Source organism: Mytilinidion resinicola (genome assembly GCF_010093595.1).
Source record: "Mytilinidion resinicola strain CBS 304.34 unplaced genomic scaffold BDZ99scaffold_1, whole genome shotgun sequence".
Classification (NCBI taxonomy): Eukaryota; Fungi; Ascomycota; class Dothideomycetes; order Mytilinidiales; family Mytilinidiaceae; genus Mytilinidion; species Mytilinidion resinicola.
The window spans coordinates 131,484-151,896 of NW_022985437.1; the positions used below are offsets into that span (position 1 = coordinate 131,484).

At 51.5% G+C, this 20,413-nt stretch overlaps 8 protein-coding genes across 8 annotated transcripts; 3 read left to right on the plus strand and 5 right to left on the minus strand.

Annotated features, from left to right (window-relative positions):
- Window positions 1–70: 70 nt before the first annotated feature.
- Window positions 71–1,144, minus strand: BDZ99DRAFT_403892 (uncharacterized protein). The gene is made up of 4 exons (XM_033716369.1): window positions 1,062–1,144; window positions 883–1,015; window positions 787–830; window positions 71–717 (listed from the first exon to the last, which is right to left on the minus strand). The coding sequence occupies exons 1-4, from the start codon at window positions 1,086–1,088 to the stop codon at window positions 430–432; spliced, it is 492 nt and encodes a 163-aa protein (XP_033583726.1). The 5' UTR covers window positions 1,089–1,144; the 3' UTR covers window positions 71–429.
- Window positions 1,145–1,852: 708 nt separating this feature from the next.
- On the minus strand, window positions 1,853–3,637 carry BDZ99DRAFT_456580 (kinase-like protein). The gene has a single exon (XM_033718489.1). It carries the CDS (start codon window positions 3,406–3,408, stop codon window positions 2,146–2,148), a length of 1,263 nt encoding a protein of 420 aa, XP_033583727.1. The 5' UTR covers window positions 3,409–3,637; the 3' UTR covers window positions 1,853–2,145.
- Window positions 3,638–8,058: 4,421 nt separating this feature from the next.
- BDZ99DRAFT_403899 (CBD9-like protein) lies at window positions 8,059–10,089 on the minus strand (the record flags this gene model as incomplete). Its single annotated transcript, XM_033716370.1, has 4 exons — window positions 9,775–10,089; window positions 9,377–9,712; window positions 8,551–9,329; window positions 8,059–8,512 (listed from the first exon to the last, which is right to left on the minus strand). Coding segments are annotated over exons 1-4 (1,605 nt in total), but the record flags the coding sequence as incomplete, so codon positions are not given.
- Window positions 10,090–11,057: 968 nt separating this feature from the next.
- BDZ99DRAFT_456584 (uncharacterized protein) lies at window positions 11,058–11,997 on the plus strand. Its single transcript, XM_033718490.1, has one exon. It carries the CDS (start codon window positions 11,489–11,491, stop codon window positions 11,687–11,689), a length of 201 nt encoding a protein of 66 aa, XP_033583729.1. The 5' UTR covers window positions 11,058–11,488; the 3' UTR covers window positions 11,690–11,997.
- BDZ99DRAFT_469866 (uncharacterized protein) lies at window positions 11,917–12,553 on the minus strand (the record flags this gene model as incomplete). Its single annotated transcript, XM_033721594.1, has 3 exons — window positions 11,917–11,958; window positions 12,007–12,070; window positions 12,165–12,553. The coding sequence occupies 3 exons, from the start codon at window positions 12,551–12,553 to the stop codon at window positions 11,917–11,919; spliced, it is 495 nt and encodes a 164-aa protein (XP_033583730.1).
- A 1,715-nt stretch (window positions 12,554–14,268) lies between these two features.
- On the minus strand, window positions 14,269–14,678 carry BDZ99DRAFT_456585 (uncharacterized protein; the record flags this gene model as incomplete). The annotated part of the gene is made up of 2 exons (XM_033718491.1): window positions 14,269–14,360; window positions 14,416–14,678. A coding segment is annotated over one exon (179 nt), but the record flags the coding sequence as incomplete, so codon positions are not given.
- A 1,453-nt stretch (window positions 14,679–16,131) lies between these two features.
- On the plus strand, window positions 16,132–18,026 carry BDZ99DRAFT_564612 (uncharacterized protein; the record flags this gene model as incomplete). Its single annotated transcript, XM_033727377.1, has 6 exons — window positions 16,132–16,647; window positions 16,697–16,769; window positions 16,823–17,031; window positions 17,082–17,218; window positions 17,267–17,430; window positions 17,487–18,026. The coding sequence occupies exons 1-6, from the start codon at window positions 16,580–16,582 to the stop codon at window positions 18,024–18,026; spliced, it is 1,191 nt and encodes a 396-aa protein (XP_033583732.1). The 5' UTR covers window positions 16,132–16,579.
- Window positions 18,027–19,311: 1,285 nt separating this feature from the next.
- Window positions 19,312–20,349, plus strand: BDZ99DRAFT_1135 (uncharacterized protein). The gene has a single exon (XM_033712445.1). The coding sequence runs from the start codon at window positions 19,461–19,463 to the stop codon at window positions 20,106–20,108; it is 648 nt and encodes a 215-aa protein (XP_033583733.1). The 5' UTR covers window positions 19,312–19,460; the 3' UTR covers window positions 20,109–20,349.
- The last annotated feature ends 64 nt before the right edge of the window (window positions 20,350–20,413 follow it).

Here is a 20,413-nt window from a genome sequence, read left to right on the forward strand (position 1 = left end):
ATTAATACGGGCCGGCGCTAGGCTAGATGTAGGGGGGGTGGCAGGAAGAGAAAAGGGGGGTGATGCGGAGAGAATAGGGGGGTGGTAATTAAGCTCGTCCTAGTAGTAAGGTTAAACCTTGCTACTAGATAGAGCCTTGGCGCGCTTACGCAAGGCTAGGGCTTTGCTCTTAGCATGGCGGGAAAAGGCCCCTATAAAACAGCGTTACAAACATACATTTTTGGAGGGGTATTTACCTAAAACCTGCGTTGTGTTGGAAGACACAGCACAACTAATGCTTAGAAAGAGTCCTGACTTGCCTCATAATGATTTCAGCGTCCCAAAGTCGTCAGCCTACTCCTCGATGCTCGGTCCAGCCTAGCATCAATACCCAGACTCCAGACACATACACCATTTTCCTCCACCCCATATTCTCCTCGAATCGGACTTCTACTCAGGCACGCAGACCTTACTACCCGCCCACATTTTCTCACACTCCAACCCCGAATTCAACTTCACCAACCCCTCCACATCCAACCCAAACTTCTCCGCAATCGCCCAGCACGTATCTCCCTTCCTAACCTCGTACGGGTGGTTGTTCGGTAGGCAGGTCAACACCTTGGTCGAAGACCCCGAGTCCAAGAAGCGGAAGAGGAGAAGTAGGAAGACGATGGCGATGAGCGCGAAGGGGAGCATATAGCGCCAGGCTTGGCGGTTGCCGGCGCGGAGGGTCTCGTTCTATACCACCCAGAACATGTCAGAAAACCGTCTGAGAGGTAGGCGAGGAATAATGATGCCGGTACTTACGTGTGCTTCTACCTGCCCCGGCGATAATTGGGGTCGGGCACCAGCTGCACGCGAGTTAGCATCGCTCGATAGACTGGTGGCGGGGGTGGTATATACCTGGATGGAGTTGGCCATATTGACTTCCCTCTTCGCCCTCCCAGTGCGAGCCGTCGGCATCGCGGTATGTGTAGCGCTGCGTGTCGGCGTCGTAGCCGATGCGCTGCATGCCATCGGGCAGGCGTTGTTCGTCCTAGAGCTGTGAGCTGAGATAGTAGCGGATTGGGCAAACAGCTCACAGATTCTCTGTCTGTCCAGCGTCCCATTTTGGTGGTTTAGCTTGATTGAAAGGTAGTTTGGGGGGAGAGTTGAGAGGAAGCTGAGCTGGGAGGTGAGCTGGCCAAGAGGATACCCATGAGGCTGTGCAGTGGCTTGATAGGGCTGACGCGTCAAACTCTAATCGATACGAAGGTATGGAAATAGGGAATCTCAAAACTTTAATGAATCTTCTTGCATTCTATTGATTGTTTCCCGAACAAACTAGGCCTTCAAGAAGTTCTTGTTGCTATGTAACTTCTTTGCGAGTGGTTGCTAATACTACAAGATATACTCTCCGTATTTTGGCTAAATCGCAAGACCCAATTTCTTTGCAAGTAATAAGACATCTCGAACTATGGCGATGACGAAATGGCTCGCCAAGTCGTCTTCTTAGAAAGCAATTCTACAACCGTGTCACAGAGGACGGAATTCAGATTTCGCAATTTGGTGACTACCTAGATACATCCCTTGCTCTGTATCTATTCACTCTATACCTCGTAGGATATTATGTTGGTGTACAACGCCTCGGCATAGAAACCCGTACGCTCGTTTACCGCCGCGTGATGAGCTTCACATTGTTTTCAACATTCCGAATGCGAGAAAAACTTGGCATTTTGGACAACTAGTAAACCCGCGAGGGTGCCGCAAACAATGTCAGCAGGGTGTACGCAGATTGGAGGTGTATCCGTTGCCCCCAAATTCTATTAGTGTTTTAAAACTCCACGAACACTGGCAGGAAAGTGTACAGATTTCCATAGCAAGGCACTATATCTTAGAAGAGAGTGGCCTCTGTGTGCTACGATACGCGACTATCTTTATACGAACAGGTGACCTCGGATAGCACTGAACCGCCCCCAATTCGTACTTTCGTCTATCTTACCCGTGGCCATAGCTCTCTCATCAGCACAACTGCTTCAAAAACACCTCACGAGCTTAAAAGGAATATGAATTGTGTTTGATTGTACAGTACATGGTATTGTGCACGACTGAAATTAGGGGTATCAAGACGTCAAAAAACATTACCTATTCGACCATTCGTAATCGCCTCCGCAGACCCCTAACTCCTTAACGCACCGTCCGCTCAAAAAACTCATCACTTAAATCATCCACCCCCCTCGCTGGCTCCTCCTCGTGCGTGCAACACAGCCCACACCACGGACTCATTATCCGCTGCCGATCCGATCCCATGATTGCCTTCACCAGCGCTGCAGCGGTCGGTCTCCTCTGCGGGCTCCTCTGCGTCATGTCCTCGACCCACTGGATCGCCGAATTATCTGACCACTGTTCCATCTCCTCGAGCGCCGCGAGCAGCTGCACAGTCGCCTCGGTATTCGTACGCACGAAAGGTTGCCCGGTTCCACGCGCTGCGTAAAAGTCCTTCATCCATTGCAGTCGCTGCCCCTTGAGGACTGCCAACATCTCCAAAAAGACGCACCCAAGCGACCAGATGTCAGACGGGTAGCTGCGAGAGTCGTACTCCGTAACCTCTGGCGCGCAGTAGCGAGGCGTATACCCCGTGAACCCCGAGCTCGCGCTATCAGCGCCCGTCGTATCTCTCGAGAGGCCGAAGTCCGTGAACAGGATGTCACTCCCATGAATCAAGATATTCTGGGGTTTGATATCCTTGTGGCGGATGTTATTACGATGCAGATACTGTAACGCGGTTGCGAGACAACCAAAGTAGGTTCGCAAGGTATGGTGGCTGCTTTGCTGGCACATCTCGAGATATTTTGAGAAATCCATGTCAGCAACAGGGGACATGATGATGGCAAAGAAGACGGGGTCGGTGTAGCTTCCCATCAGCTCGACGACATGGGGGTGTTTCATGGATTTGAGGATTTGGACTTCGTTTGCGAATTGGCGGATTGAGGCCGCGGACTGGCCTGCGCGGTAAATGCTCTTTCTGGCGTATTTCTTGTAGCTTATCAGACTCAGGACTTTGTCGACGCGACCATAAGTTCCGGTACCGAGAATATCGCCATCTTGGAAAGGGAGAACGTCACCGTGCTCAAAGTGGCGGTGTCGTCCGTTCTCTCCTTTTTCCAAGTCGATTGATTTCGTAAGAATCAGTTTTTGGTTATCAACAATGGCTGATCGGATAGATGGGGTTAGAGATCGAGTCGGTGGAAGGTTTCGTACAGTGACGGGGAACCAGTGGTCGCTAAAGTCGACGGCAAGAAGCTCTTCTATGACCTGAAGGTGGCCAATGGTACGGAGAATTATGTACGTTCGCGGAACCTGACTCCAACTGCACTCTATGTCGCTCAGCAAGCCGGATATTTCTTGGATTTCCGCGTCTGAGAAGCCCTTGTCAGAGCCACGCGGCATGGCGAAGAACGACGATAATCTGTTAGTCAGTCGATCCATCACTCGATCGCGAGGTTTCTCAGACGGTGGCAGGGCGCGGTCTGAGATAGCTAAGCTAGTTTTCAGGTTGTTCAAAGTGCCGACTTCCAGCGTTTGAGGTTGGTGAGACGATGGTAAAGGTGGGAGCTCTGGAGTATCAACTACTGGCGTCACCGCCACCACTGCATGATCCTTTCGAAGCACCTCTGGGTCCCCACTACTGCTAGGTGTGTCAACACCAGCTTTGTGCGCCGACATGAGACTGTCTGACATGTTTGCACCAGGAGCCGTATCTTCTCCATCTACTGAGGGGCTCCCGGAATCTGTAGCCCACTCGAGAGCATTCCTAGAACCATACGATGGAGTGCGATTTCCCCTGAGGGAGATGTTGGATATGTTTGCGATTCCTAGTGCATTGTCATGCTCAACTTGGACATTCCCAAATTGCTGTACCAGAGATGGCTGAATGACACTGGTTCTTTCCTCTGGCGTCCGAGTCAGCGACCTGTTGCTGACCTGATCAGCTAGACTGCTCCCTCCTATGCTCCCTAGCGAGCTCTGACCGAGTCCCCTACTCCATCGCTGCTCCGAAATTATAGGGCTTTCTAGATCAGGTGCCTCTAAGTGGTGTTTCTCGATCTCGTGCTCCCTGACACGTTCCTCGGAGGGAAAGACTCTGTCGCAAGTAGAACATCTCCGAAAGGTCAGAGGCGTATCCCGAGGTTGGCTACCATGTACAGCGGGATGAGACCCCCTAACGTGGCTCATGAGGGCTGGTCCGTCAGAAAATAAGACTGGTTGCTCGCATAGTATACACCTTTGGAGTAATTGAATACCATGGCTCTGCTTCAAGTGCCACGAAAGATTAGTGATAGATTGGAAAGAGTTCTGGCATATCGGACACCGGGCTAGGTCGTTGCCTAATTGCCGGTCTGTATAGACCCAATCAACGGCATGGGCTTGCTTCAAATGCCCTAAAAGATTCGTAGTAGATTGAAAGGCGCTTTCGCACATTGGGCAACGGATTAGGCTATCGGAAAGATGTTGGTCCTTGTAAACCCAGAAACTGGCTTCTGGGTGTTGTTCATGCATATGTTCGAAAAGCGATTGCTGCCCGTCAAGTTGTCGTTGACATTGCGTACATCGGAGCCTTGTTCGTGGAGTCTCAGGGGCACCAAGTCCTTGAGAGCCAGGACCCATCGACGGCTGTTTGAGATCCATAGGAAGTATATCCTGTCGTTTTCTCTGGTTGGTATTGCTAGTAACTTCAACAGCTTGTGGTCTTCGTTCCGCACTCTTCCTTCCCTCGTCCTCCTGTGCCCGCCGTTGCTGCTCTTTGGTAAATCTCGCTGCGTTCGACACCGCAGCACGTTGTTTGTCGCGCTCTTGACGTGCCATGATTTCTCGTGGCGTCTTGATACCGGGTCGTTGGTATTGCGCTGCGTTATTGCGAAGAGTCGCATTTTGGGCAGCGTTCTGTGGTGCAAGTATTTGTGTCGCCCGATCTTTCGGATTTCGAGGAATCGTTTCTAGATGGCTGAGGCCATCTGGGGTCGTGATATATCGAATTCGAGTAGAAAGAAACACACTAAGATCTTGTGGATACGCGGAAGTGAAAGTCAACGGGAAAAGTGCACCGAAGGGCTCTGTGAAACATTAGTTCATTCTTAAGAAAATGCATTGAGGTGCATCATTGTACCAATTTCTGTTTTCACTTCAGAGGCAGAGATAGCATCCTTGAATGAAATCTGAGTCGCGACAGTAGTCTCTGAATCTTTCTCGGTCTGATACACGACTTCCAAGCAAAGTATATCATCTTCTACAGCACCTACGCTATTTCGATATGAGCAAGTGCTATGAAAGATCGTCTCCTTAAACGTTCTTACAAATAATGATTTCGAGTAGAGAGCACCGGGGAAAAACTGCCATTTTCATAGTATAGCTGGCATACGGTCTGTCTGGTTTGTCGCGCTCCACGACGCAGTGCTACCTTAACAGCATGATTTGACCGAGCTCTGAAGAATGCAAAGAGACCTGGCTTGAGGGGTAAACGGGCAGAAATGACTAATCAGTGGTCAGAATTCACTCTGCGAGGTGAAAGATACTTGTAATATACTCGTAAACTCAAGATACGGCGGCCTTGCGGGCTGGATCATCTATAAGGTTGTCAGCTCAAATCCACCTCTCTATCACAAAATCAGTTAGAAATACTCACAGTATGGATGATTGGAGGTGCTGCCATGACGTCTAAGGGTGTATCTATCTCGTCAAATCCCAAGCATAAACCGACTGAAGTTATGTAAGGCTGAAGACCTGTACGAGAAACTACATGCCTGCTGGTGCAAACGGTGAATTAGGTGGGAGGGAAATTCATGGAATGCAAGAATACAGGTGTGGCGGGTATTCAAGCTTCGGGAGAAGATATCGAGTCTCGCTGGAGGTGTCTGATCGCCAGTTCATATCTGAGGTCTGTGTAGTGGGGCTGAGTAGGGCAAGGCTCCAGCAGCGGGGGCCCGAAGTCTCGGAGTGCAGGAGAGCTGAAACCAAGATTCGCTTGGGTACCTCAGGGTTAAAACAAGCGACCCCAAAGTCTGGCCCTCTTCCTAGCTCGTCAGTGGTGGGTGATGCCTCAGAAAGCAGGCTGGTCAAACAAAGTGCTAAAATTCAAAGAAATGGGGATGCGCAACGAGCATATTCGTATAGGCCGAAGCGAAGGGGCGAGTAATCCAGAACCATGCTGCATTGCATACAAATCCACGGCCGATTTTCCCTTCTCCATCAGGCAATCTGCTACCCGTTGCCATCGCAGAAGATACCAGCTTGGAGCAAGAATGACTACCACAAAATGGTATTTCCGCACGTCTCCCTCCACAAAGACCATTTTATCCACCCTACGAGCAAGGTCCAAAGGGGGGAACCCCGCTCATGCAAATCGTCATCAGTTCGTCCCGAAAAGAGAGAGCCCTAGAAAAAGGTATCGTATGGAAGATGCAGAACCCCGCTGTAACACACACGTTATGCGAAATCTAGAAAGTCTCTTCCTCGATCTCACCCTCCACCTCTGCGGGAATCTCAAAGCCCTCCTACAGAAAAGTTAGTGATCATGGTCGCGTTCATGGAATGTGCTAGTGACGATTGCGAGACGCGTACCTCGGTCGAGTATAGGATTGTCTGGATCTGCTTCAGTAGCCCGTCGTCATCTTTCTCCAGGTCTGGGTTCGCGTCCATGGACTGCTGAATCAGAAGCTCGATATCTCGGAGCTTGCTGAAGTAGAAGTCGCGCTCGCGCTCCAGGCCCGTCACCGTGTCCTTCAAAACGGTATTCTCCTCTTTCAGGGCCGCGGAGGCTACACCTCCTTGAGGCGTACGAGTCCTTGGTGCCGCTGCACTGGCAGCCGGGGCACGTCGCGCGGTGCTCGAGGTGGCCGCGCGTGGAGCAGGGGCGCCAGTTGCAGGCAGCCCGCCCGCGCCCTTCCGCCGTGCCAGAGGGTCGTACTCGTGTCCCGGGTAGTACTGATCCCAATAACGCTTTGTCCACTGCAAGAACTCCAGATTGTCCTGCATCTTGCACTTGATCAGTGCCTCTACTGGTACGGGGCGGTCGATGCCATGCTTCGTGAAGATGTCTGCGTTGAGATGGCGTTAGTAGTTGTGGGATGCTTTGCGAGGGCGGTGAAAGGTTCGTGGTGCTGCACAGGAGACGTACTTTGAAGGATCTTGAAGTTCTGCAAGTAGGCGTATTCGGTGTTAGCATTGAACTTGACGCGGCTCATCGGGACATCATCTAGACGCAGACAGATTAGCATCGCTTTCGACTTGGCTAGCAGAGATCTCCCATGCTTACAGAAGATGCTATCGAAGATCTGGCACAGCGCTGCCCTATAATCGAGATTGTTAGCGGATGTTTGCTTCCTGCCTAGCGTTTCTCAAATACTCGGTCGATGGACAGAGGCGCATACCCGGTACCGCATTGCTCGACCTTGGTGACGTTGAGCTGGAGGAGGTTGTTCAGCCAGGCAAGTAGCTCCTGCCTAGAGACGCCAGTATATTAGCCACAGCTCGTGTGGAATGCGCACAGCATCAATGGAAGCCGGGGCGGCGCTCGGGATAGCAGCCTGGGGGAAAGCGTACCTCGATTCTCCCATGTTGGAGCGCGACCTCTGGGCGTGGTCAGTGAGACGAGAAGATAGGTATGGACAGCAGTGCCGACAAGACGACGCGGGTGTTTATAGAAGGGGCCTGGAGGTGCGGGCGTGTTTTGTTGTGGTGTGAAACTGCCCCTCTACACCATTTCCACGTTGATCTGAGAGCCAAGAAAAGCCCCTGCACGGCTGCGGCACCGGCCGCACAAGAACCCGTGGACCTGTCCCAGACCACGTTAAGCTTTATACAGAGAAGTCCTCAGTCGCATCTCAGACGGTTCACATATTCTATACGCGCCATAGGCCAAGTGTTTCGGACTTCTCATTTGGTATTTCATTTCACTAGATTATCTATCTGCCAATCATATGATGGCGCGTATAAAAATATACATCTCTCAATTCGTAACGACCTCCGCTCTAATTGACCCAGAACCACCCATTACTCCATGCCCCAGTCTGACGTGAGACTACGCTTTCGGGCGCTGTCCCCCATAGTAGCCATGCGTGCTGCCCGGCCCCTGTCCATCGCTGGGGTTCGATCTATGTCGTGGTCCGTTATCTCGACTCATCGACCGGAGCGGCGTATCCATGGATGTAGTTTCCTCGTACTTCGGGGGCGCGTCTCGCGTCCCAGCTCTTGACTTCCTCCGCTCTCCGAAGATTGCAGCGAGGACCATAAGTAGCCAGGCAATGGCAGCAATCACCGCGTATGCAATCATGCCGCTATGCGATCCCACGCCATCGTCGAGCGCCAATTTGAAGCCGAGACCGCCGTTGATGATTCCGAGAGTAATGGCGATACGCCCGATCCAGATATGCACGTGCGACCAGATTGAGCGGCTGTTGTACTTCTTGAAGAGGGAGTGGTGGAGCCACCCGAAGATCGGCTGGAAGAAGATGACAACGAACAAAACTATCCCGATGATCGGATGGTGATTGGACAGCTACGAGACGGTTAGTGGCTGCTAGATGGGAATCTGGGAAGAGCACATACAAGATCCTTCTCATTCGCGATATAGACGCCAAGTCCGAAAGCGGCAATGTACACGATATACGCAAAAACCTGGAATGCGGCGTGAAGCCAGATAACGCCGGGGAAAGTGGCCAGTCGTATACTGATGGCACCGGCTGGGAAGAGAATGACAAACGCAAGAGCAGCGAGCACTCCATGCGCCGCGATCATCTTCTTCTGCTGCGTGACCTTCGAAGACACAATAGGCGTGATGATATTGCCACTGTTGCCCGGGTCGCTGGACTCGCAGTAGTTGGTATCATCCCGCTTATACCAATTGCCAAAACCCGTCGGCCGCGCGGTCGGCCAGTGAGATCTCCATTCAGAGGGGAAATTCGTTGGGAACGCAGTTGCCCAGCCCACGGGGACGGTAGACGGCCAGCTGGTTACAGACGCGACAGCAGAAGATATTTCATTGTCAGCGAAGGTTCCAGTGGTAGGCCGGGGAACGCAGCTGCTAGTGGCGGCAGCACCCGTGGGAGCAGCCGTCGTCTTGCCAGTAGCTTTAACAGTAGCAGAGGTTCCAGTGCCAGAGGCAGCAGCAGCAACGAAAGGATTCAAGCTGTCTCCACCTTTCGCTGAAGCCCAGTCCCACGAGAAGGCGTCCCCATCGTTGGCGTTGTGCTGGGAGATGGTGGCGGACGTAGAGTCTGAATTTAGTGCCCCTCCCGACTTGAACGCGTGTATCCAGTTACCTTTCGAAGAGGTGAAATCCATGGAACCTCCTGACCAGCTGTCACAGTTCGAGCCTGCTCTTTATTAGTCGATGGCTCACATAAATGGGCAGTCAACTTACATCTAACGTTGGCGACCATCTTCCCATTCGAAACTCCGGACCCCTCGAGCAGCGTAACTTCAGCAGAGCTACTAAATTGGGGTTCGACGTGCCCTGTTCCCTTTCTCGGTGACAGCGTCACGTTTTTCCCGCTGGATGAGGTGTATACGACAAAAATGTTCGAGTCCGCCATTCCGTCGCCCTGGCCGAGCGCAACAAATTGGTATGTGCTGGGAGCGGAGATTTGGAAGAATATGTCGCCCTTGCCGGATGATGCTGTGTTGGAGGGGATGTTCAGCTTGAAGCAGACGTCGGTTGTCGCGCACTGTTCGGACACCTGCGCGGCAGTTCTGGAAGCTGTGTGGAAAGAGACCGTCAGCTCGGCTCCCTCAAGGTGGACACTGGATGTTTGGTCTTACCGAGTCCAAGCAGACTCGCTGCTAGTATCGTCCTCATGACGGCCACGTTCCTTGGAAAATATGATCGGATGTGAAACAATCACAGTGGTCTTACAATTGGGTTTAAGGAAGTTCGAGGACAGGGGTAGGCCTTTGTTAAGCACTTGGCCAATGCAGCAATGAACAACGGGTGGCTTGTCTATTTGAAGATACAAACGGCTGTCAGAGCAAGCGAAGGGGAAGCTCCTATAAGGACAGGAGCACTACGGGGAACGGGATGAAATAGAAGAGAATGCATGGGCGCAGCCGTTGATGACATGCGAATTCCCCGAGACGGCTTGCCTGTGAGAGGTCGGAGAGGCTTCCATGCGGTGGCTAGGTGTTGATGGCTCCATGATGCCCCTACGCTAACGGATTTCTCGAGGGTGGGGATCCGTGGCTGGCCTTGGTCTCGACGCGGTAAGAAGGCGCGAAAAATAGCAAAAGTAGGCCCGCGACAAGGGCCACGCGTCAGCTTGGTTCTCCAACAAGCACTCTGCGAGACACGGCTGATCGAATAGGCGTGCAGCAGGCGCAGAGGCTGGGGCAGTGCACAAAGAAGCCGACGCCCAGCGACAAATCGCGACGACGCCATTGGTGGGCTTGCCCTTGACGTGCGTCGGCCCAGGGGCTGCTTCTTCGGCCTCCCGCTGGATCGGCACCCCAGACAACAAGGCGTGGCCCGTTTCAGGTGCGCCGCCATCGACTGGAGGCCTTGCGAGTTGCCCGAGACGGCTGGACAACACTTGACGCTCTCCCTTCAATGAAATATATATTTATAATATTCCACATGCCTTCACAGCTTGGTCTACAGCTGCGTACATGCTTCAAGCAACGACTCATGATCTGGCGTGTAGGGAGTGTGGAGAGAACTGCCAGAGAAGGCTTGTTAGTCAGCACGTGTCCTAGGATTCATGGATATCGAGGTGGGGATGTGGGGAGAAACCTCAGGTCGCCAGTGACGCGGCCTGCCAGCGGCCTGCAGCAACACCACAGCAAAGACGACGACAGAAGCCAGCCAGGATGCACAGATCCACTTCATGCGCTCTTGCAAGTCAACTCACTCCCGGATCTGCACTGGAGCAGACCCGCGTCAAGCAAGAGCGCTGTCGTCAGATTCTGGACAGCATACGATGCGCTGACCGCCATCCTGTGTCTCTTCGCAATGGCGTGCAGGCGTCGATGCCACCTTTCGGGCCCGATTCTGTGCGCCGCGGCGTCATCCACCCGCGGTGATCTCGGCTGAGACTGACGAGGTGCACCCACAGCTGCAGTTCCCGACGTCCTTTGTTGCCTCCATTTGTTGGACGGTTTTCCTCTTTCAATTCCATTTGTCCAACTTTCTGGCTTACTGACGGCCTAGCACTCAACGAAGGTCATCTCGTCTTCTCTAGGCGTTGCATTCACGTCCGGCGGGTTGGGTCGTATCTTTCGGCATTCTCGGGCCTCTCGTGATGCCATTCAGCGAGTACGCGAGGTGCCGTTTGCTCAGCCTCAATTTCTCCGTCTTGCGAAAAGCGTGTTCAACATTGCCCTACCTAGGTACACATAATCAACAATCCCCATGACTTCCGAGAAAGCTCCAACATACGCTTTCAAAGAGCAAATCAGACCTTTGAAACCTCTTACTTCTGATAATGGCGTAAAAGCTGGGAAGGCTGATTGCTATTATTATTAGAGGGCAAAAACCCTGGCAATGGCAAGAACGGAACGCTTCAGGTATGGCATTATTAACGAGCTCAGGAATTTGATGACCAAGACGGATCTTCTGGTTTATTTCTTCTGCGCTTTTGAGGATGCGAGTGCGTGGGCTACCTTATCTAGGATCTTCACAATCGTGCTACACGATCCGAACTTGAACAGCAAGTTCTTGACCATTGATGCACTCGACAAATGAGTCACAGACGTGTATTCCACACACTCTTTTATTTGAAGGTGCTATTTGCTGTCCATTACGGTCATCTTCTACATAAATTATATCTACACCAAGTCCCTATAACTGACATACAATACATAGGTAGTAACTTACAGTCCTTACAATCCCGATTATCAATGCAGTTGTGCAATTCCTACAATTGACATTTCTTTTGCAATTTCTGCATTCCCTGCAATTGATACAGTCCATTATATGCCCGTACCGGGACCTCTGCCACCAGACGCATTCCACTACAAGGAAGTAGCGCATCACAAGACTACAGCCACGTGACTACTTACGTAAGTGAGTGCACGGGTCGCTCGCTTACCTAATGGCCTAATGGCGTCCTCGTAGCTGCTCCATCTGTATGCACAATACAAAACACCTTCCATTATGACAGCCCACACAGCGCCTGCATTCGCCTTTCTTCTCATGTTTTGAAACCCTACGGAGGTACCTTCCTGCATTCGCAACCTCTCCATTGATTGCGACCCTGCTTGTGTTGCCACTGACGATCCGTTCACCGCGACTGTTGGTTTCTATGTGGTTGATTCGTTCAATGGGGTTGCGTCGTACCGGATCACCCCGGCAGGTTATTCCTAGCGTCGATGCTCGTTCTCCTATTCTCGCCTCCATTAGACCTCTCTTCTTCTCTAGCTCAGCCTTTTGATATCGTCGGTTGTCTTCCTGGCGTCTGAGCTCCTGCTCTACCTGTTGCTCTATGCGACGAGTCTCAACCAGCTGAATTTGATATTCTAGCTCATAGCTTGTAACGGTCTCTTCTATAAAGTTTCTTCCGAGCTTCTCCTGCGCCAAAATGCTTGTTTCCTCTTTTTCTTTGGGCATGTCGATCCTATGCAGGGCGATAAGAATAATCGTGTCTCTCTTTTTCTCTTACAGCGCCTACAAAATGAGCCCACTTTTTGAATCCTCAGTGTGCGAACGGGTGGCGCTAACATAGTCGATCTTAGTGCGGTGTATGAAGCCTGTTGCCGACAATGTCGACTTTACATTGAACATGTGCGTGGAAAGGACTGATCGCACACCTATTAAGCGGCGTGAAACTCGTGGCTGATGACCAGAGAGATGTGCCGCAAAAAAAGCTAAGTATAGAAAATAAATGAGATATCGCAAAGAGACAGTAGCTTTTTAAACGATGATTGCACTTTTCCCGGCTTCAGAATGACAACCCAGACTTTATTTCATTCTTCCAGTAAACATCCTCAGCTTAGGCGTGAGGCACTAGAAGCGAGCAATCACATTTCTTCTTTACCCGCCAGTCTCGCGAACTCCATCGATCATCAATGTGTATGTTGATAAAGGCAGCGAGAAGCTGAGGGCGAGTTGCTTTTGGCACGCAGTGTGGAAGGAGGCTTGCCTCACAGCATACATCTTTTCAAAATATGACTCCGAAATGGACCGCCGCCGTACTGAACGATGCCCACAGAATAGGCGTCTGAGGCTCTTTTGTGCTGTTTTGTGTCAACGAGACTCACACGCCTTTCCTGCGTGGAAGACCTTGCGAAGTCTCTTCGCACATTTTAATATGTTGCCTTTCTTCGACGCCTTGCGAACCCGAAGCCGATATAATTTCAGCTCGAAAATACTTCATGGTGAGTAGACGCATCGAACGCTGGATATTATTTCGAGTTAGTCGCACTGTCTTTTACAGACCTTTGCTACAAGCCTGATAGCAACTGAAATGGATCTTTCAAACCCTCCCGTCATCGACCCCCACGCCGGGTGAGAAGACTCGGTCGTGGCTGATAATTCGATCCAAAGTGTGGAAACTTGCCATGAAGGAGAATTAAGCTATCTCGTATGCTCGAAAGGAAGCCAGATCCCCCGCATGGCCGAATAAGAAGGAGCTTGAAATCATTGCAAAAGGGATATCATGCAGAGACTGAGCCACGACGATATCGTTCAATCTACCACTTCCTATTCCCTTGATATGGACAAGCCGGGGCGCATTGAATTGGACGTCTGTGTGACGGTTGAGCTCAGGCTCCCGATTCTTGCAAAGAAACTCGGTCACATCGTTGGGCTAGTAGGTTGGAAGCAGTTCAATTAGGACACAATGAGTTCTAATTTCTCTAGATGAATAGTCTCGCTCTATCGTAGTAACCGTTGACTTGGACTCGAGTATTCTCTTTTTACCCTTTTCAATTTTCCTAGCTTGCTTACACATAGCGGATTGGTCCCCTTTTTCTACAGCGGTAGCACAGGGATCAGAATCGGTGGCCTCAAAGGTGTCATTTTCATTCGACGGCTCCTCGGTGGTAGCAAGCTGAAACTGCGCTGAGTGGAAGCTATATCTTCTTTCTATGTCTTTTCAAGCAAGTCAATAAGGTTCCATCGGATCTGTCGTTCATACCTTCCCAGATCTAGGGCAGCACCCTGCTACGAGTGCAATCGCACTCCTCTTGGCTCGTCGGAGATCTGCGTACGCTTGCCTACCGCTGTCTGAAGCACCTATATACACTTTCACAGCTCTGAACGAGACACACCTTCATGACTCTATACACTGCCCACTCGGGGGGTCACCTTAGCCGGCATCGTCTACCAGTCCGCAAAAGGTCTACCTCAGATTTCCGAAAAGGTATGAGGCTCTCACGCAGTTGAGACCAGGTGTCCGCAGCCTTGTGCCGAAGCACTTTATGCTGTCAACCTTTACCTAGCATATTCTCTAACTGGCGTATCCGACTTACTTAGGTCAAGTAACCCGACGAAATTCTCAGAATTCGCCCGCTCTCCAAGACGCCATCATCAGGACGGTCCATATGTGCCTTCGACTAAAATCGTCGTCTCCAACTCAGCAACACAGATAACAAATGCAGCAGCTCGACCAGTTCACAGCCCTTCACAGCCTCCTGGTCTATACCATAATACACGGTGGACCTGACTGCGCTGGAATCCGGGATACATCCAAACACCACAGGCAAGACCAAAACAGTCGGGACGGATTTCATACTCGTCTCGGTGCGCGTACAAGGCTCTAGAAACATCCGACTTTAAAGCGATTAAACTTTATGCACGCTCATGCCCACTTTTGTCAACGTGCTTACGGAGCCCCACTACGCGACGGAGTGTCCTGGACGTGATGGGAATAACCGCGAGACGAACCGCTTTAATGCACTAGGGACGACGCAATCAAGATATCTGAGCATAGTGACAATTCTGACCAGCACAAAGGTATATGCTACGTGGAAGCTGAGTCTCACATAGTATTTTGGACCATCATCTACTCTTGTAGATGGAGATCCAGCATAGATGTTCCGAATCGGCTGGTTTCTCGATGAGGAGGATGATCAACAGATCCGGACTTTCTCGAAAGTTACAGAGGTAGTTACCCTTGTACCAGTACCTATACAACTTCTAGACTCAGCAGCGAACCCCTTCTAAGCTATGCCTGACTGCCCTCGCTTCGTTGGGGCGAGCCACAAGAACCAATGGTGCTAATAAAAGCTAACATCAGACCAAGCAACATGTCGAACTTGTTAGGAGCCAAGCTCCGCGCCGGGGAGGAGGGATGAAGGGTAGTGTGAATGCTAGTAAAAATATGCCTAATGGTCTCTCGGTCGGGCATGCCGACCGTCGGTCGAGAGCGGGCCCAGACGGAAGTGTGGTTGTCGCATGTTTTCTGCAACACAGCGCACGCTCATCGCAAACGCTGTTGGTAACGAGGTGCACTGCTCGCCATGGGACGGGCATGTTCGCCGATCGTGCTCCAGGGCGATCCGGAGCAACGTCGATTATCTCGTGATCTTCGACCCGCAGATCGGCCAAGGCTGTAGCATCGCAGCTCTCCTATCGTGGAGATCTGGCAGATGCCGCCTGCTGTGCCACTCTGTACAGACGCAGGTCAAGTTGCCCACCAAAACCCCCTCAAAGAGTCATATTCGCCAGCCAAGGGTCCATCTCGAGTCACGGCCTTGGTGTACGCGAGATCAACACGTCTCCGACTAAGGGCTGTCACCTTCCCGCTGGAGTGGTATGGACGTCCTGATGATCCAAACATCTTGCAGCAGCGCCCACGAATGGTGCCACCCGCACGCCTCTATCGCCAAGCACTATTAGGTACGCGGTTCCAGGGTTTCACGCTGGATTCGCCGAATATTCGCGGCTCGTCGCTGTGTGGGGCAATTGATCCCGAAAGCAGGGCTTTGTCGGTTCTTTCTACAGACGAGACTCTTTCCCTGGAACTCTTCGTGTCCAAGATGCCGGTACCTGGCGCGGTTGCAACATCATCTCGAATTCAAACACCAGAGGGGACGAGTTCCTCGGCGCGCCGGCACGAGCTAGGAGCCGCATCGACGGCGTGACGCGATCCAACGCCGGACCAAACCTTCAAGGCGCATCCCATGCCATCCTGAGTCGTGGTGGCTCTGTCTGGCCGGAGAACTCCCGCGGTATCCTTGCGGGAGGGCATTGCGTCTATCGTGTGTCCAATCTGATCATCTCTTGTCGTCCCATTCACGGAATCTCTCTCCAAATGCCGTCCCACGCCTGGCCTCGTAACTGATGCCCTGAGTCGCACCCTCCGCTATCGACTCCAGCGCTCTAGTCCCCGCCGTCGAGCGAGGCTCGCATTGCGCGACCATTCCTGTTGGTGTACGGTGAGATGCCGCAGGACCCCTCCGTCTCTCCACCAAATCGTCTAGCACGAGGCTGTATCCTTATCTCGTCCCTAATCTTTTATGCTTGGAGACACCATGACTTGCAAGAAGCTGCCATCTTGCCTGTCTCCTGCAATAAAACCCTGTGCACCTCTTTTCCTACCACCAGTGAGCACGTCTTGACTTCATACATCAATATTTTCACTTCCTCGTTTCTGCCTCTCTGCGCGTCCACTCAGTGCGCCTATCGTTCAACATGCATGCACTCAAAGTGGAGTCATGGTGTTGGTACGCTGTTGTGGTGATTTTTGTCCTTGCCCGACTGTAAGTGTCCAATGCGAATCCGCACCAAGGCTCGTATTCATGATTACAGGGTGTCTCGAACAATGCTATTGGGTTCTGTTAAACGACTTCAATTCGACGACTATCTCATGGGGTTTGCACTGGTAAGTGACAATGCCCGAAACTCTCATCCTCATTGTAACCATCTCTTTTCCAGTGTACTTTCACAGCGCTAGTAGTCTGCCTGAACATCTCTGCCGATTGCGTCAGCAACCTAATCGATCCCTCTCTGGTCCCCGCTCTGTCTAAACAAGAAATTCGAGACCGGCAATATGGCAGCAAAATGGGCCTCGTGGTCGAGCAACTGCAGTGCGGTACTTTATGGATTGTCAAAGCCTGCTTGTTGTTCATGTACGGCCGGCTGACGTGAGTTGCTCCCCTCGCCTGGTTTAGAGCTGTTGTTGACTTGCGCGTAGCATGAGCTTGAAGCAAAACGTAGCTGTCAAATGGGTTGCTGGATATACCGCCTTTGCATTCGTTCTCTTGGAAATCCTTTACTATGGTGTCTGGTGCAGACCCTTCCGAGGCTACTGGATGGTGCCCGCGCCGAGCAGTATGTACAAATGCAAGCAATTGTCAAGTGGCTCTAACGAGTTCTTAGTCCAATGTTCCGCCGTTATCAACCATCTCATTACACAGGCTGTCTTGAACATCTCGTCTGATCTACTCATTATTATGATTCCCATGCCACTGCTTATCCAGGCCCAATTGCCACTCAAAAGGAAGGTCATCCTGTTCGGCATCTTCGGTCTTGGCTTCTTCGAAATAAGTTTTCTAATCGATATATTCCACTGACTCAAAACTAATCCACTTCCCTCCAGATTATTTGCGCTATTCTCACCAAAGTTTACAGCTTCACAGAGCCATTCGGCGTGAATTGGGGTTTTTGGTACATCCGCGAGTCCTCAACCGCCCTCATCGTCTCCAACGCACCGTTTACCTGGACACTCCTACAACGAATGATCCCCCGGCTCAAGTCCTTTGCTGGACGCTCCACCGGTGAGAAATACAGTGTCTCCCGCCCAGGCGTCAGCGGCAATATCAGCGGCCGCAACCGGAATACATACCTCCAACAAAAAGACCATCCCTCCACCGAAGCAACCAGCCGTCTCGATCGAGACATCAAACGCAGCGAGAGTACGGAACGCATCCATGGCGGTGGTGATGTCCCGCTTGAGATCTGGCACTGGACTGAGATGATTGTGTCTGATAATAAACCGGCTAGTGGAGAGAAGGGCCGGATCGTTACAGTCGCGCCAGCTGGAAGGCTGCCGCAAAGAAAGAGGAGCGATGATCTCAGCAGCTCAGACGATAAGAGCATCGACATGAGGATTTTCACTACGATCGCCGGCCGGCGGTAGTCGACTTGTCCTATTCCTCCCCCTTACCCATATTCACGAATTACTCTTCTTGTTATCCAATTATATATCATGTAATTTCTAGACCTCTTTTTCACGGTTCTTGGGTGGTTACTGTCAGGCGTACGCGTTCCTTTTTCTTGGGTTGATACCAATGTCATGCGTTCGAGCCTCGCCTCGCGTTCAATGCTGTAAAACATCAACGGGAAATATGTTTATGAATTCAATATCATCGAAAACTTTCATTGGCTCTGCTGCCTGTATATCTTTCTACTGGCAGTCGCCTATTTCATGCCTCACTAAAGAAAACTTCTCCGAACACCCAGGTCCATTGCGTTACATCCATCAGAGCCAAGCGAATGAATATCGATATTCGCCACATCTACGCAGACTGATCGGACAACTGGGCTCAACAGACTGCCATTCCAATCTCACTTACTATGGTTTGATTGTAGTTATGTGTCGTCTATACACTATCTCTACAGATATTACAAGACTCAGCATCAATGACCACGGGACGCAGGAGGCAAAGGGAGACTACTTGACCTTGGGAGCATCGAGCCCGCCTACACCATCTCAGTGCTCAAAGCTGAAAGCGAGGCTTTCAACAAGGAGCACGCAGCACTGAGAGCACCGGATATATACTTCGTTAAAGCAGCAGACACTGTCAGCAAAGTCGACTGCATAAGCGAATGATCTCCAGCACGGATTGGTATATGGTGGTGGGAGGACCAGAAGCTGTACTATCGAGCCCAGGACGAGTCACTGTCCCAAAAGCTGCTGGCTGAAGGGTATAAGGAACATATTCTACTGGATACAGCGCTAAATGGTAGCTAAACGGGTACAAGTGGAAGTGGATGAGAAGGAGAGGGAATCATACACGGAAATGTGGAGGAAGGAGAGATATGAAAGGAAGAACAAAGGGAAATATGCCAGTGACGAGTATGGGTAGAGCGTAAGGATAGGATAATTTTTGACAGGCTACCCGGTCCCTGAATTAGCAAATAATCTGCAACGTATCGGTGCTCTTATCATGCATCATCATTGACTACTTAAATTGGCATAATCTTATAAGATTTTGAAGAAAACTATGTTGCCATCTGTACAGAGCTCACAATCTCCTACACTTGCCTCTCTGGCTGAAACAGAGCCCCTGTATGGTGTAGTCAGCACGTCATTAACTACGTTTTAGGTAAGTCTTGGCGTTTACAGAAGTGCAGGAGTTGCGAGACGCTTGTCACGGGCGGTTTAACTTGAAACTCCCTCTCCCTTCCCCTAGCGTTAAACCGTCCAGTAGTGTGGTAGTACCTCTGGCTTCCACACCTTTTCGCTCCGCCAAGACTTACCCGAACACGTAGCTCATCACGTGCAGGCCTCGCTTTCAAGATCCGACTCACACTTCAACCTTCCTTTCACACAAACTAACAAAAGCCCACCATGCAGCGCCCACGCAACCGCCAACCCCGCGACTCCAACTCCAACTCGAGTTCCCGCGGCCGTGGCAACCCCCGCGGCGGTCGACCCTCCCACCGCAATTCTCCGCGATCCTACAACTCCTCCAGCTCTGTCCCCTCCTTCTCCGCCCTCGCTTCCGGCACACCCGTTTCTATCGTCCTTAAAATTGATCAGCCTACTGGGCATCAGGTTCGCGGCATAGTAGCCGATCTCCTGACGCGGGGCGATCACCCCCGCGGCGTAAAAGTGCGGTTGCGAGACGGGCGTGTAGGGCGAGTGCAAGGGCTTGTTTCGCTTGCGGAAGGAGAGGCCGGGGAGGCGGTGGCGGGTGGTGTTGGTGCAAACTTAGGGCGGGATGGTGAGAATGGTAGTATAAGAGGAAGAGCTAGGCAGTTCAAATATACGGATGTGCGGGAAGAGGAGGATGGGGAGTATGAACAAAGAGTGAGCAGTCTAGCGGATTATTGTCCGCAGCTGGCGCAGTTGGAACAGAAGGAGAACAGCGAGGTGGGAAGGCGCAATGTGGGGGTCGAGCCTGTGACGGCAAGGTGTCCGGTTTGTGGGGAGTCTGAGGGTGATGAGGTGGCTGTGGCGCATCATGTTGAGGAACATTTTCGGGGAGATGGGTGAAAGGGTACATCGCTACGTAATGGATGTTGCAAAACACCGACAACATGAACCCTCGCGATGCCCGCTGTTTGGTTGGGCCTTTGAGGTGCAGAAGGAAGGACCCGACAGGGTACCTGAGCCTGGCCTTGACACGCATGGCTTTGACTCTTGTCCCTCGCGAACTACGGGACCTGGAATTGGCGCTAAATCAGACTGGTCCCTGAGGACTAGTCACTCCACGTCCTCTGATTTTCTAAGGATCTACCCACGAAATCAAGCGAGTAGTTCGTATGTAGGGTTGGATGGTTTGTGAAAGCGGAACAGCA

Coding starts and splice junctions, on each gene's coding strand:
- BDZ99DRAFT_403892 (XM_033716369.1), bottom strand. CDS start 1,088: ATGGGACGCTGGACAGACAGAGAATCT. Junction 831..882: donor ATATGGCCAACTCCATCCAG/GTATATACCACC, acceptor ACTCGCGTGCAG/CTGGTGCCCGACCCCAATTA. Junction 718..786: donor CGGGGCAGGTAGAAGCACAC/GTAAGTACCGGC, acceptor TGGGTGGTATAG/AACGAGACCCTCCGCGCCGG.
- BDZ99DRAFT_456580 (XM_033718489.1), bottom strand. CDS start 3,408: ATGCCGCGTGGCTCTGACAAGGGCTTCTCAGACGCGGAAATCCAAGAA.
- BDZ99DRAFT_1135 (XM_033712445.1), top strand. CDS start 19,461: ATGCAGCGCCCACGCAACCGCCAACCCCGCGACTCCAACTCCAACTCG.
- BDZ99DRAFT_456584 (XM_033718490.1), top strand. CDS start 11,489: ATGGCAAGAACGGAACGCTTCAGGTATGGCATTATTAACGAGCTCAGG.